At 42.1% G+C, this 16,416-nt stretch overlaps 1 protein-coding gene across 4 annotated transcripts in view; it reads left to right on the top strand.

Moving 5' to 3' along the window:
* Lrguk (leucine rich repeats and guanylate kinase domain containing) overlaps nt 1–16,416 on the top strand; it is a 110,311-nt gene that overhangs the window by 25,675 nt on the left and 68,220 nt on the right. For all 4 annotated transcript variants that reach the window (XM_005082385.4, XM_021234267.2, XM_040728633.1 and 1 more), the window contains exons 6-7: nt 1,033–1,157; nt 7,236–7,379. In XM_005082385.4, coding sequence (XP_005082442.1) covers nt 1,033–1,157; nt 7,236–7,379 — 269 coding nt within the window. The remainder of the gene's footprint in view (nt 1–1,032; nt 1,158–7,235; nt 7,380–16,416) is intronic.

Here is a 16,416-nt window from a genome sequence, read left to right as displayed (position 1 = left end):
AACCGACTGATGCTAAAGTTGAGTTAAGGAAGAACACGCAAAGACACGTTGAAAGCATCAATGCCCGGTCTTGGTGATTAGTTAGATGCTGTGAAGAACGTGAGAAAATGGTGGCATTACCGCTGCCTGGGAGGCAAAGCTGGGCTCTGGTGGAGCAGTGGCGTTCGTCCCTGGGAACTAGTCAGGCGGTTTGAGGACAGAGATGGCCTAGCCGAACACTTGGCTTTGGAATTGCTGTTTGGGCCGACTGCAAGCCTGGGCCACAAGACAAACTTTAAAAATGTGATTGGTAAGAACAGAAACAGCAGATGGTGATATTAGAGCAGACTTCTAGCTTCCCGTATTTGCACGGGGAAAAGAGAAGCCAATACGAGTAGGAAGAAAGGGCTGCCTACCCATGAGAAGGTGTTGGCCTTCATGCCACCCATTTGCTGTTGTGACGTCTCCAAGATGATAAAGCCCCTTCCACATTGCCTCTGGAGGGTGACCCTGCCTTCCAAACTCCTGAGAGAGGGGGGCCGCGTGAGTTACCCACGGAGATCATTAACTAGCCCAGAGAAGCACTGCTCTGAATTGCTGTTTTCTTCCATGGCATTAAGTGAGTCATGTGTGGATACAGATGCTACGCCTCTAAAGTTTTATAGAAGCAGCGTTTTATCCTGTATGAAAAACACATAAGACTTAGCATTCTATATGGGGCACATAATATTCTTTTATTTAAACTCTTGTCTGATTTTTCTAGTGATAATTTAACATTGAGTTTATTTTATACTTTTATTATTTTTGGCATGTGTGTGTGTGTGTGTGTGTGTGTGTGTGTGTGTGTTTCACCAAGGTCCTTGTGTGAAGGTCAAAGGACCATTTTTTAGGAGTTGATTCCCTTCTTCCACCATCTGGGACCTAGGGATTGACAGCAAGTACTTTTACCTGCTCAAGCATCTCCCTGACCCAGCACTGGTGTGTGTGTGTGTGTGTTTATTCTTTCCAAAGACTTTGAATAACATTTTCCTTAAACATAGTTGTCATATACAGACAACGAGATAGAAGAAATCAATGGGATAGAGAATTGCGTCTGCCTGACCCACCTTAGTCTGGCTGGCAACAAGATCACAACAATCAATGGCTTAGGAACCTTACCCATCAAAGTGCTTTGTTTGGTGAGTCCATCAAGACGCCATTTTTTTTAGAAGTAGTAGTTTTTGTTTAAGAAGTGTATGAATTATGACCACTTAGGATTATTTCTCAGCTCCTTATAGTGTCTGGTGTGTATACATGCTCCTGTGTGTATGTGATCAATAGTCCACGTTCAAGTAAAGCCAATTTCAAATTTGGTGTGCAAATTAGAACAATGTAGACAATTGGTCTCCTAGTCTGTGAAAGAAGGTGTATCTTAGCACGTCGTTTTTTAATATTGTATATCTCACTGGTGAGGCATAGGAAGCATGCTCACTGCTGCCTACACTTTAGCACCTGTAACTGGGCCACAAGATGTTTCCCAGGCAGCCCTGCTATACAAATGCACGCCTGTCTCCCAGTCTAGAAGTCATAAGTCGTGCTGAGAATAGCATAGCTCAGTCAGAAAGATTCCATCTGATTGCCATTTCCCAAGGAAAGTGCGTTGTTAAGCCTGGTGACATGTCAAGTAACCAAAACTCAAATCAAAGCTGAGACTGTTTGCTAACAAGTCAATAGGGTCCCAAGGATGCACGTAATATTTATAAATTAGAAGTAACATGTTACTAGTGTGTGTGAGGGTGCTAATGCTGTGTATATACAGGATTCTTTACTTTTCCCTTCCCTCCTAGCCTTAGCTGGCTCTTTGGCCTTAGGTGGGCTGGGAGCATTTCAATGAGGCTTGTATCTTACTAATGTTTTTGTCTCTCACAGGTGGCTGTTAAATGACATATGTGTACATTATTTTAACTTAAATTATTTTCTATTTTATGTCTTTGGGCGTTTTGCCTGCATGAATGTTTATGTACGACTTTCGTACCCTGTGCCCAGGAAGTCAAGAAGATGCCATAGGATCCCCTAGGAGTAGAGTCAGAGTTGTGAGCCACCATGCGGAAACTGGGAATCAAGCCTGGAAAAGCAGCCAGTGCTCTGAACTGCTGAGTCCTCTCCCTGGCCCTCTGAGCACACTATTTACACACGCATACACATTCTTTATCTAACCACAGAGCACTGGAGTCTGCTCTGTGATGGTGTTTCTGCCTCTTAAAGCTCCAAATACTTTCTGAAGACCCTTCCACCCTCCCTGGAATTCAGAGAGGATGGAGGGCCGCCCTTCCAGTAGCATGCAGAGAAAGGATTCAGGGTCCACCTGAGATTTTACATTTTCTGCGCTTCGGGAGCGACGATTATTATTAAAAATAGCACATTTCATTTTCATTCTGTGTTTCATTAGTCACCTAACCCTCACTGGCAGTAGCATTCTTGCTATTTTTTTCTGCCAATAAATGAAATAGGTTGTTCTGTTCCCTGTGCCCAGCACCCAAGATGAGCCAGAAAACACAGAATATGCAGTTACTCATTTTTCACTGAAATTCTAGATTGGAAAGTTGTCTTTTCCAAATTTAAATAACATTTATAACCAAAATGATACACATTTGCTTCATCTGTTTTTATTGACTTTATTTTTAATTCATGGAATCAGAAAAATCATTTGATTTAGCTATTGACAAGAATTCAGTTTCTAATATGGTAAGAAGAACAAACCATTTACTAATAATTTGCCTTCATCTTTTGTGGGACATGTAAAAGCTGGCAAGGGACCCTCCCAGCTTGGCCACAGGCCCCTCTATCCTTCTTAGAACACAGTGACAGTGCACTGCAAAGCCTGAACCTCACCTTGGTGGAGGAAAAGCCAGTTCAATTTCCCCTGCCAGACTGGTAGATGAGGAATGTTTCCTAATTTAGTTTACTTCAAACAACTCCTTTCTAAAAGTGGTTTTCCTGTCAGGCTGGAGGAAGCGTGTGCTGAAACTTCTTCATGTCCACACCCAGAAGCAAGCCTTCAGGTTCCCAGTGCAGGACAAAGGCCCGACCTCGCTGGCTTTCAATCAGAAATTCTGTGATTCTCAGCGTCTCTCAGCCTGATCTCTTTTATGACCACAGGCTAGCTAATTAAACTTTTCTATGCCCTGCTCTGCTCAGACCATCTACCACGTTGAAAGCCATCAGAGACACTGAAGAATATAACATCTGTCCAGCGTATAGAAAGTGCTTCACAGTCTTCTGGGGGGAAGCGTATTGTATATAAATTGGAAATGTGGGCGGTGTGTGAATGGGAGATTGAGCCCTCATTTCAATACATTAAATTGATATGGATAGGATGGTGAGCACAGCGTGGTCCCTTTCCTATTACTTTTTACTTTTTATAACTTTTTTGAACTTCGAACAGGAAAATTTGATTTTACTTTGGCGAATAAGGTTATGAGTTTTTTCCTTTTTTATTACTTTTTTTAAACATGTGGAGGTAAAAAGAATAGTATAATAAGCCCTCGTGGGCTATAACCCACCTTTAAAGATTATTAACATTCTATTATGATATTTTAAGGGACTATAGAATTATACTAGTGAGCACAAATCTGGCTTATTATTGAAATGAAGTTTTATGAAAAATAGGATGAAAATGAGTTTCTTGCTATTCAATGTGCTAATAAGCATTACCAGTGAAAATATTCAGATGAAAGGGAATACAAAATTTCAGTTCTTAAGTCGATATTGAAAGTTTTGAAATTTTTTTTGAGACAGGGTCTTCCATATAGTCCTGGCTGTTCTGAAATTCACTATGTAGACCAGGCTGGCTTTGAACTTTCAGAGATCTACCTGCCTCTGCATCACCAGACCTGGCCTGAAAGTTTTGAATGTTATAAGGATAAGTAAAACATACTATTAGCTGAAAATTTGAACTTACTCTTCATGATAATTTTGGCTCAAACGAAAGGTTGAAATTTACTGTGACATTTTCCTGTTCCTTAAGGCAAAAGGGCCAAGGAATGAAGCGTATGTCGGGAAATATTCAAAACTGAAAATTATTATTACTGTTATTGCCACGAGTGTGTAGAGTCTGAGAAAGAGGACAGTCATATGAGTATGGGTAACCCTCCTGTTCTCATTGTCCAAGAGATGCTTATACATGAATTATTGAAGAAGTAAGTTTGATTATCATTGTATAGTAAGCTATCCAGTTTTGATGGCATAACCATTGTTGTTAGCTAACAGTTCTGCACTCTGCTCTGGGTTGGGAGGCTGTTTCTCTGATGGGTTTGCTGGCATATTGGTTGGGTGGGGTTGACTTATCTGGATGCTTTGATGGCTAGATTTTCTATTAGTCTCAGAGTATTGACTCACAAGCAGCAGTCTATTTAGTTTCAACCCATGTGATTTCTGCTTGTCCAGATGACTTGTCCATAATAGAATGACTGGAACTCTCACATGGCATCTAGAGTTCCTAGGACCTGAAAGCAGAAGTGGCTTGGTTATCTTGAATCTTAGAATGAGAACTGACACATTTCTGTAATACTCTTGGCTATGGGAAGTTCTATAGGCTACCTTAGGTTAAAGAGCAGGTACTACACAAAAGTAGAAATAACCAGACTCTGCCAACTCAACCATCCCCACAGACTTTGAAAGATGACATCACTTCAGAATGTGTCTGGAAACTAAGTGTATGTGGGAGTTACAGTGTTGGTTTGCTGTCATTGTGCTAGAAGAATGCATTCAGGTCATGACTTAGAGACCAACATGAAGAATGCATTCAGGTCATGACTTAGAGACCAACATGAAGCTGTGCTGAAGTGCCAGGTGTGTGTCTTAGTGTCTTTTCCAGATGCATTGACAAACTACTGTGACAAAGGCAGCTTAAGTGGGAAAGGGTCTCTTCAGCTCACAGGTCTGGCTCACAGTCCATTCAAGCAAGGGAATCACAGCATCAGGGGCCAGAGAGAGCATGTCTCAGGGACTCGCAGAACTCTCAGAAGCAATGAGCGATGAATTAGAGCATGCATGTGTTCAACTCCTATTCTTTTTAAAAAATTATTATTTATTACATTTTTTTAAATTAGAAAAATTCTTGCTTCACACGTCAATCCCAGCTCCCTCTCCTTCCCCTCCTCCCACACCCCCCACCAACCCCCTCAGCCTCCCACTCTATCCCCACTGCCTTCCCCATAGGGGATATCCAGAGTCTGCCATTTCATTCAGGGCAGGTCCTAGGCCCTCCTCTAAGAGTCCAGGCTGAGAGAGCATCCCTCTTTGTGGTATGGACACACAAAGTCCATTCATATGCCAGGGATTATTGATCTACTGCCCAGGACCCCATAGGTTGTCCAGGTCTCTTCACTGACACACACATTCAGGGAGTCTGGATCAGTCCCATGCTGGATTCCCAGCTGTCCGTCTGGGGTCCAAGAGCTCCCCCTTGTTCAGGTTGGTTTCACCAGTCCAATTTTTATCCCTTTGCTCATCACTCCTCCCTCTCTGTCACTGGGTTCCACGGGTTCAGTTCAGTGTTTAGCTGTGGGTGTCTGCCTCTGTTTCCATCAGTCACTGGATGAAGGTCCTACGATGGCATATAGGGTAGTCGTCAAACTCATTATCAGGGATAGGCATTTAAGGCAGTCTCTCCACTATTGCTTAGTTTGCCAGTTGGTGTCATCTTTGTAGATTTCTAGAGATCTCACTGTTGCCATATTTCTCTTCAAACCTATAATGACTCCCTTTATTATAGTATTTCTCATCCTGTTCTCCCCTATTCCTCCCCAAACTTAACCTTCTTTTCTCCCCCATGACCTGCTCTCTCCTCCTCTTCTCCCCCTCTCTTCTTCCCAGCTCCCTCTCCCCTCCCCACCCCTGCTCACAAACTGCTCAGGAGATCTTGCCTCATTCCCTTTTAGGGTCCTCCCTGTTTCCCAGACTCTCTGGCAGTAGGATTATAGGCTGGCACTCCCCTGATCCATGTCTAAAATCCATATATGAGTGAGGACATACCATGATTGTCTTTTTGTGACTGGGTTACCTCACTCAGGATGGTTTCTTCTAGTGTCATGCGTTTGCCTGCAAATTTCAAGATTCTATTGTTTTTTCCGACTAAATAGTACTCCATTGTGTAAATGTACCACCTTTTCTCTGTCCACTCTTCAATTGAGGGGCATCTAGGTTGCTTCCAGGTTCTGGTTATAATAATGCTGCTATGAATATAGTGGAACAGACATCTTTGTTGTATGAATATGCATCTTTTGGATATATACCTAAGTGTGAATTGCTGGGTCTTGTGGTAGACTGATTCCCATTTTCCTGAGGAATCTCCATACTGATTTCCAAAGTGGCTGTACGAGTTGGGACTCCCACCAGCAGTGGAGGAATGGTCCCCTTTCTCCACATCCTCTCCAGCATAAATTGTCTTCGGTGTTTTTGATTTTAGCCATTCTGGCAGGAGTGAGATGGTATTTCAGAGTTGTTTTGATTTGCATTTCCCGGATGGCTAAGGATGTTGAGCACTTTCTCAAGTGTCTCTCAGCCACTTTAGACTCCTCTATTGAAACTTCTCTATTTAGTTCTGTACCGGGCATGCACCACCAATGCCCAACTTCAACTCCCATTCTTCAGTCTTACACATTTCAGAATCCTTTGCCTAGAGAATAGTGGTACCCACAGTGGGTGGGGCTTCCCACCCCAGTCTTTATAATCCATCTCAGGGATGCCCAAAGGCCAACCCGTCTCACCAATCCTTTGTTGAGATTCCCTTCTCAGGCAATATGTTTGTAGCAAAACTTAATGGAAAAAAAGAGGCTCTGAGTTTTCAAGAGAGCAAGGAGGGGCACATGGGAGGTTTGGGAGGAACAAAGGGGAAGAAGGGAATGACACAATTATGTTATAACCTCAAAAAATTAATGAAGTAACTTGAAAGTCAAAGGACTAACATCATAGTATGCATTGTCAAAAGCTTCTATTACTTACTGTTGGACTTTCCTACTGACTTGAAAGTTCAACCCGAAGATGAAAATATTAAAATATTAATGAAAGCACTGTATCAGAGAAAAGCTAGGATTTCCTCCTTGGATATCTGTGTAGACATTTAGATGTGTGGGGATGGGGATGGGGAAAGAACAACTTATTGTTTTGTTTTTGTTTTTTAAAGAATTTGGGACCATGTCCAAACATGAGGGTTTTCCACTATACATCTTCTTGCATGTTGCTTTAAATCACAAACTGTATTTTATCCATTTTAGAGCCACAACCAGATTGAGACCATCACAGGCCTGGAGGAACTGAAAGCCTTGCAGAAGCTGGATCTATCCTACAATCAGATCAGTAGCCTCCAGGGCTTGGAGAACCACGACCTCCTGGAAGTGATCAGCCTAGAGGGTAACAAGGTGGGAATTGCAGGGCGTGGCTTCCATGGCTCTGGGAAGTGAGCACACTGGCCAGGCAGCACAAAGTTCCTGTACTGGCTTCTCAAGGATTACACAGAATACCCTCTTTTTTGTTTGTTTGTTTGTTTTTGAGGTTACATTTATATATGTATTCATTTATATATGTAATAATAATAATTAAAGAAAAGGGGGCCATGAATATGAGAGTGAGCAATGATGGGATATAGGAAGAGTTGGAGAGAGGAGAGGAAGGGGAAATGATGTAATTATATTTTAATATTTTTAAATGTCAAAAAAATTGGAAAAAAGTTTGGAGTGAAAGACCCCCAGCATGGGGAGACTCTCACTCAAGTCTTGGGATAAGCCGATGCCCCAATAATTCAAGAGAGATCGTTCTTGATGCAAGCACACGAGGTTTATTCGGAGAACCAGTGCACTGGGGCTGAGCTCATGACCATCACAGGGGCAGAGGAGTTCAACTCCCAGTAGCTGCAGATGGTTGGGGGGGGGCTAGAGGGGAAAACCATAAAGAATGGGGGAGTTTAGGCAAACACCATAAAGAATGGGGAAGTTAGGTGATAGCTCATGCCTTAACGGGAAGGTTATAGGTTATCTCGAGCAAGCATTCTTGGGGCATTGTACAGTTAAACATTGAGCAGAGTACCAGATGCATCAGGAATGTGGTGAGCTAGTTCTGGATTAGAGAATGTTATCTTTTAAGGTTTATCTTGAGGTCACTGGTTTCTTTGGAGAGGGCAGAAGAACAAGTTACTCTGTGCTGGGCTAGTTGCTAGGGGTCTAAAAATGTTGAGTTGGGGTCTCTCAGGAGTCAGGGCAAATGGGGAAGAATGGGGGAGGCAAATTAATAAGGACAGAAGATAGTGACACATGGAAAATCAATAAAACTAAGTAATAAAAGTCCTATACTTAGGGTTAATATTGCTCTTGTTTATAAAAATACCTTCTGATCGTGCGGTGGGTGGTGCATGACTTTAATCCCAGCACTCAGGAGGCAGAGGCAGGTGGATCTCTGTGAGTCTGAGGCCAGCCTGGTCTTCAAAGAGAGTTCCAGGACAGTCTCCAAACCTACAGAGAAACCCTGTCTAGTGCTGTTCTAGCAAACTTTCTGGGGCAGTTCTTAGAGTATGACTTTTTGAATTCTTAATTACAGTGTTTTAAAGGTTCAAGCTGTCATCTTGTGTGTGATTTTCTAAAGTCGTGTTCATGCAACATTTTCTGTAGAAAGAAAGCATCCAGAATATTCAAAATGTCCAAGCAAGAAGAGACAAAAGGACATCCACAGCCTGATGTCTCCTCTTGTTTACGCTCAGAGAAAAGGGATTGTTGGTGGGAGAGGCTTAGGGGAGATGCTGCTGAAAAGGGTTCAAAGCTTCAGCTAGATAGAGGCTAGGCAGAGGGATGCATGCAAAGATCTATTCAGTACCACTAACTGGAGTTAATAATGTAGTGGGGGATAGTTTTTGGGGGGTGGATGTTGAGACAGGATCTCAAGTAGCCTAAGTTGGCCTTGAACTTGCTATAGTCAAGGCCAGCCTTGCGCCATTGGTCGTCCTGCCTCTACCTCCAAAGTGCTAGAATTTATAGATATGAGCAGCACTAGTCCACAATAGTGGTCTTGAAAAATGCTAAGAATGAGTTTTTAATCTTCTTACCACAAATATGATAACCTTTAGGAAATAATACATTATTAGCTGTATTTAGTCTTTTATATATGTGTGTGTGTGTGTGTACACATACATATATTAAATTACATGTTAAATATATATATAGTTGTATCTGTAATTTAATAAATTTAAATGCCACAGGAAAGGCTTAACGATAAAAATAAGCAAATTATAAAGAGACATAGAAGTGATTCCTTATATCCTGCTGGTAGCAACAGTGTCTCTTCAGTGGGTTGGGGAATGAATTTGTTTGCATATCTGGCTTAATCTATCTTTTACTTTCAAAATGATATTCATATTCTGTCTCTGTCTCTGTCTTTCTGTGGTACTTGAGACTGAACCCAGAACCTTTTGAATGGTCTACCACCAAGCTATATCTTGAACCCCCAATTTAATTAATTTACTTAATCATTCCTTCCTCCCTCCCTCCTAATAATTTAAAAGAAGTAATAGCAATGGTGATAAACAATTGTAGTAGATAAGAACCCAGGGCTTGGCCTTCAGCAGTAGGTGTTGGATAATAACTGAGAACATGAGGTTTGGATGTTGCCATGGGTATAATGTAAAGTTACTAGCACTAATAAAAGGGAAAAAGAAACAGGAAATGTTAACTCTAATAATACATATTACTTAACTAGGTATGTCTGAAATGCATTTTTAGCATATAATCTACATATGAAGTTATTATTGAGTTGTTTTGCCTCCTGGACTTTTGACACTGGGTGTTTATGTTACAGTTGGGAGTGCATCTCATTTCATTTAGTCAGAATGATAGCCTAGGATCACCTTACACATAGCGTACCACACCCTTGCCTTTCAAGTCACTTTCCAAACTGCTTTGGAAAAAGGTGAAAGAAAAGGAGGTTAAATGAAGAAAGGAGTTTATAATTTTCAAATGTTCGAGACTGTTTTGTAAAAAAGTGGCCACATGCCCTACAGGGAACTCCTTTGACAAATCAGTCTTTGACAGTAACACAATTCCCTGGTTCCCCACTGGGCATGTTGGGAGTAACCTACAGTCCTTTGAAATGCTATTTGAACCATCTGAAGAGTCCCTAAGGGGTTTCTTTAGGATAGTTGAGAATTTTTTTGATTCAGGGATGGAAGATGTGTTTGTAAAGGGAGCACCTCATAGGAATGCTGCTTCCTCTATGATTAAATTTGATGTTAGGAATGCTGTTTTCTTGGTAGCAATGTCATCAGTGTTACTTCTGTTACACACTTGTACATGCCTGCCCTTTGCCAGAGTTTGCTGATTAGGAGGGGACCTCTGCCATCTTCCACTCTGCAGTCCCTGTGATGGTCTAAATCATTGACGCAAACTTTCAACTCTAGTACAGCCTCCACACTCCCTGCCAGCAGTGGAATGTTTGTCAGGGCTAACTCAGGGAATGCTATGCTGCTTCTGGATCTTGGCGCTGTACCTCAGAGATTTTGTGTATATTGGGAGGTAGCTGTTTTTTGAGACAGTCTTTCTGTGTACCCCTGGCTGTTCTGGAACTTTCTTTGTAGTCTAAGCTTGCCTCAAACTCATAGATCCACTTGCCTCTGGGATTAAAGGCATGTGCCATCATGCTGGGTTTATGCCTTAGAATTTAATATCGGTACTTCTTGCTCACTTTTGTAAGGAGTAACACTGTAATACTCATAAAACAACACAGTCAAGGAAAGAACTTCAGTTCTGAGTAACCACAGCACTCTGTACATTCTCCTTGATGTGGACAGAGGTGGTGACAGCTAAGCATTGTTTTTGCGTGCTTTAGAGGGGGGGTGTTCTATAGTGAAGGATTTCTTGCCTTTGTTGTTCAGCAATACACTCTTTTTAATGTCTCAAGCAATGAAATGACATTACCCTAACTTTCTTGAATCCTGGTTCATACTCTTGTCCATGTGTATAAACAAAAAGAATTTGTGGGAGTTGACTGCTAAGTGAACTTGAGCTCCCTGTGGATTTATATTTGTTAAACTTGAAAAGAGGAACATTGGTTACATGATCTTGGGGGCTCCTGTGTTACACAGGGACCAACACTGAATCAGAGACAGGCAGGGCTGGGTTATTGAAGATGTTGGTGTGATCACATAATGGTTATAGTTAGTCTCCATTCTCCTGCCATTGGAAACAAGTAAGAAGGAGGCCCCCTTGGAGGCTGTGGTCTCTACATCCCAAAGTGCCAGCCAAGGCTAGGTAGCCTGAGCTGCTATCCAGATCCAAAGAAATGGAAATGGAAACTGTCCATGGTTTTCTGCAGATGTTAAGGGTATTCACCTGTAGCCTTGGCTCTTAAGCTGCTTTATTGCTTCTTCAGTTCTTTTTGAGCTTTCAGGTCAAGACTAACATGACTTTCCCTTTAGTCATGGCCCTTACTTAATGCCTACTCCACGACGGCACGCTTGGCCTACTTCTCTTAACCTACTCCATGGAGCTGGGGTGAGCCTGCTGAAGGAGTCAAGGCCTTGACTGAGGTCATTAGGCCAGCAGGAGGCTCAGCTGGTTCCCTCCTGGGTGAGAAAAGGGAAGTGGGCATGAAGATCAGCTCAGTTGTGAGAGTCTCCAGTGAGGCACAAGCAGTAAAGAGGAAGGAAGATCCCAGAGAGCCCTCTGGGGTAGAAATCGTGAGGCAGCGAGGAGGTAGTGGATGGGGAGACGGTGAAGACAGCTTGGGTCACTGTCAGGTGACAAGGGTGACTGGATGATAGTGGTGCTAACCAACACCATGGTGAGGCATGGATGTTAACTCTAAATGTTATAGAGGCAGGGTCCCACTCCAATGGTGCTGGTGTGCAGGGAACTGCACTATGCCATCTCTCTCTTGGGAGCTAACCCTGTGAGGTGGAATGGGTTGAAATGTGATATGCCCAATCCCTATCTGCCTCCAGAAACTATGAATGCACCCTTGTTTAGAAAAGGGTTTCTACAGATGAGGTTAATGATCTCAAGATGAGGTCATTCTGGAATTAGGAAGACCTGAAAGCCAGTGTTCTTGTAAGAGACGGAAGGGGAGAAAACAGACACAGAAGCCAGGGTTATGTTGCTTTACGTCAAGACTGCTGGCTGTACCGGAAGCTGCAAGAAGCTAGGAAGATTCCCTTCTAGAGTCCTCTGGGGAGTCACAGGGTTGCTGGCCCTTGAGTGCCACCTCATCTTCAGAGCCGTAAGACTTAGCTCCTCTTGTTTCCAGTCTCCTAGCTCTGGGTTTGTCATGGACCCTCCAAGGTTTGTATAGTGTGGTTCTTGTGTCTGCAGAAAGGAGGGGAATCTCAGAGTTATTCTTAACTTTGATGTCTTGTTATTTCTGATTTTTGTGTTTAAATAAAATTTCCTTATCTTAATTTTAAAAATATTCTCATGGTTTTTTAATTTCAAGTTTTGTATTTTTTTCATTATTTAGTCTTTAATCTAACTAGGACTTGTGTATGTATGTAGGGGGAGCAGTGTGCAATAGACACTGAATTCCCATATAGAAAACAAATAGTCCCAATATTTCAAAATCTGACTTAATAGCATAAGATAATCTATTAATGGGTATGTCAGGATTTATTGAATTATTTACTTATTGAAATTTGTTGTGTTTACAACCTGCTATTAAAATAATGTTGAAGTATATGTCCTCACACATAAATCTATCGTTACATGTATTTTTTATTATTTCCTTATGATGGATTTTTGGAAATGTCATTACTGGGAATGGATGTCATAAAGCTTGTTGATTTCTTTTTTGAACATTCATGCTTACTCCTCCCACTACAGTTATAAAATTAGGATAAGTTATTGTAGGCCTACCTGGCTATTCATTTGTCAATACAATCATTTAAAAATTGCCAACCTGAGACTGAAAACTAGTGTTTTGTATACTATTTTATATACATTTCTTTGACTATTAATGAGGTTAAACTTTTTTGTTGAATTTTATTTCCTTTTTAAAAATTATCAGCCCCTCCAGTTAGCCATCATTTTTTATGGCAGTTGTAATTTGCTTCTTATTGTATGTAAGGTATTTTAGCTATATATTTATAATAATGTACAGACTATGTTGCCATTTTATGTAGTATATTCTTTTATTGGTTTTATCTTTTTGTAAAATCTTTTTCCATTCTGGATCTGATAGATGCTTTTCATAAACTATTTCCCCCTGTGGTGGCTTTTTTTTACTCTTTTTTTCTTCTTCACTATTTTTTTAAACTATTATAAAAGTGGTGGCTTTCATAACCCACTCTCATCTTTTTGGGTATCTGTTTGTTTTTGTGTATGTGGATGTTTTGCGTCCACGTATGTATGTGCACCGTATGCGTGCCACACCACTGAGACCAGAAGAGGGAGTCAGATCCACTGGGATTGGAAATATTCCCTTGAGCTGCCATGTGGGTGCTGGGAATTGAATCCTGCTTTCCTGGAAGAGCAGCCAGTGTTCTTAATCATTGAGGCGTCTCTCCAGCTCCTTCACTGTAGTTTTTGTTTTGAGATAGGTTCTCACTAGACAGCACTAGGTGGCCTGAAACTCACCATGTAGACCAAGCTGGCCTTGAAATTACTGAGATCTGTCTGCCTCTTGCTTCTGAGGGCTGGGATTAAAGTCATGTGTCAGCATACTTAACTACCTTCAATTCTTTTTTAATATAATTTATTTATCTTTTTAAATTTCATTTTATATTCCAACCATAATCCTCCCTTCCACCCCTCCTCCAACCCCCCTGATTCCTCCTATCCCACCCCCACCCCCGGCCACACCTCCCAAGAGGAGTCAACAAAACCTGGCACATTAAGTTGGGGCAGGAAAAAGTCCCTCTCCCATGCATTAGGGCTGAGCATGGCATACCACCATAGGGAATGGTTCCAACAAGCTAGTGCATACACTGCCAGGGCCCCTCAGATAGTCCAAGCTTCACAACTGTCTCCCACACATGGAGGACCTAGTTCAGTCCCCTGGAGTTTCCATGGCTGTCTGTCTAGAGTTCTTAAGTTTCCACGAGCTTGATTCGGCTGTCTCCGTAGATTTCTCCATCATGATCTTTACCTCCTTTATTCATGCAATCCCTCCTCCTTCTCATTGACCGCATTCCCAGAGCTCTGCCTGGTACTTGGTTGTGGATTTTTGCATCTGGTTCCATCAATTACTGGATGAAGGCTCTATGATGATACTTGGAGTATTCATCAATCTGATTACCAGGGTACGTCAGTTCGGACATTCTCTCTACTGTTGCTAGGAGTCTTTACTGGAATCATCCTTGTGGATTCTTAGTAATTACCCTAGCACCAGTTTTCTTCCAAACCCCATAGTGGCTCTCACTATTAAGATATCTCTTTCATTGCTCTTCCACACCATCCCCACCCCCCGCCATCCTGTTCCCTCATGTTCTCATCCCCCTCCCCACACACCTCCACCGCTGGTGAGAGTACAAATTTATACAACCACTTTGGAAATAAGTATGGCTGTTTCTCAGAAAATTGAGAGTCAATTTACCTCAAGACCCAGCAGTAGCACTCTTGGGCATATACCCAAAAGGAAGCTCAATCATACCACGAGGGCGTTTGCTCAGCTAGATTCCCCTCTACTGAAGAATGGATAAAGAAAATGTGGTACATCTACACAATGAAGTCAGTTGTAGGAAACAATGGCATGAAATTTGCAGGCAAATGGAAGGAACTAGAAAAACACAACCATACTCAGAAAGATAAACATGGTATGTATTCACTCATAAGTGGATATTAGATGTAAGGCAAAGGATAACCAGATTACAACCCACAGTTCCAGTGAAGCTAAGTAACAAAGAAGACCCTAAGAGAGACACATAGATCACCCTAGGAGGATCTCTTGGGTAAACTGTGGGGGAGGGAGTGATATCTTCACCTCTTAATTCATACTTTGGTTTAGAAAGGTTTAAATTTATGCCTCATTGCTTCACCTGTCAATTTCTATTTCAGTAATACATTTATCTTTATCATCATCCTTTATATCATCCATCTCCCAGATTGAAAATGTTACTTTCCTGCACAAATTCTTTATTTTCTTTTTTGAGCATCACTAGTGGTATCACAGTTTTTTTTTTTCTCAGATTTTTTCGTTTAAACTAGAAACAAGCCTGTTCCACATGTCAGGCCCAGTTTACTCTCCCTCCCCTCTTCCCCTCCCCACCCTGTGTGTCCACGCAGAGAGAGCATCCCTCTATGTGGAATGGGTTCCCAAAATCCGTTTGTATAGGAGGGATAAATACTGATCCACTACCAGAGGCCCCATAGATTGCTTAGGCCTCCTAATTGACACCTACTGCCAGGGTGCCTAGGTCTGTGCTGGCTTCAGCTATTAGTCTGGGATCCATGAGTTCCCACTTGCTCTCTCTCTCTCTCTCTCTCTCTCTCTCTCTCTCTCTCTCTCTCTCTCTCTCTCTCTCACACACACACACACACACACACACACACACACACACACACACACTGCATATTATCACTTTTTAAACCCTACATAGTGATGATGCTTAGAGAGCATGGCCAAGAAACAAATGGCAAAAACAGAAAAAAAATTATCAGACTTCTCAGGGTTAGAGGGTGACTACCAGGGTCCAAGTATATTAGTGGGGTGAAGTTTTGACAAGTGTAACCTTTTTGTTGATACTTAACTTTTGGTGATTTGGGGTGCTATGATTCCTACACTTGCTGTAGAGGGCTGCTGCACACACAGTCTTGGGTCTGTGGCCCTGTGGAGAGCTGTGAGCATGACTTCGAGGGGGCACGCATTCAGAACAACCAGCAGTATTGCATGTTACTAGCTTGACAGGAAGCCTGCCTCATGCTGGTCTCCTATTTCTGCCCTCACCCTCCCCTTGGAAGGAGCGAGGAGGGTGCTACATCCTCTGTGTTTGATTCACAAAGACATGCTGATCTCATGACATCTTGTTGGTAACCTTACATAGTACGTGATTATTCTAGTCATGGCATTTGGGGCATATCAGTATCTTTCTGTGTCAATTACCACACGGATTACTATCTTCTAAAATGAGTACACAGAGTTCTGACTATAGGACAACGTTAGGACTCATTTAATCACATAGTGATGGATACAATTCTTAGGAAATTAGAAATGTTTTCACTACCAGAGTTAGACTGAATAGTCTTATAAGTGATTTTTGCCTGTCTGATGATCTCTGTAGTACAAGTCCCCTGGAGTGGGATGGCTGGACCATGTAACTCATCAGATTGCTGTTGGAAAGAAGGTATGCTTTCCACTCTGACCAGCAGTGTCTGCAGGTGTATAGGGCTAGGCCTTGCCTGTGAGACATGATGCATGCAGGAATAAGCTCCCTCTTAATGTTTGTGTTAAGCGCAAGAACGGGCTGTGTGCTAGACAGAAATAAAGCCC

Source organism: Mesocricetus auratus, unplaced genomic scaffold, assembly GCF_017639785.1.
Source record: "Mesocricetus auratus isolate SY011 unplaced genomic scaffold, BCM_Maur_2.0 Super-Scaffold_100019, whole genome shotgun sequence".
NCBI classification, from domain to species: Eukaryota; Metazoa; Chordata; class Mammalia; order Rodentia; family Cricetidae; genus Mesocricetus; species Mesocricetus auratus.
The sequence above is the reverse complement of the archived record's forward strand: the minus strand, read 5'-3'. Positions and strand labels throughout refer to the sequence as shown.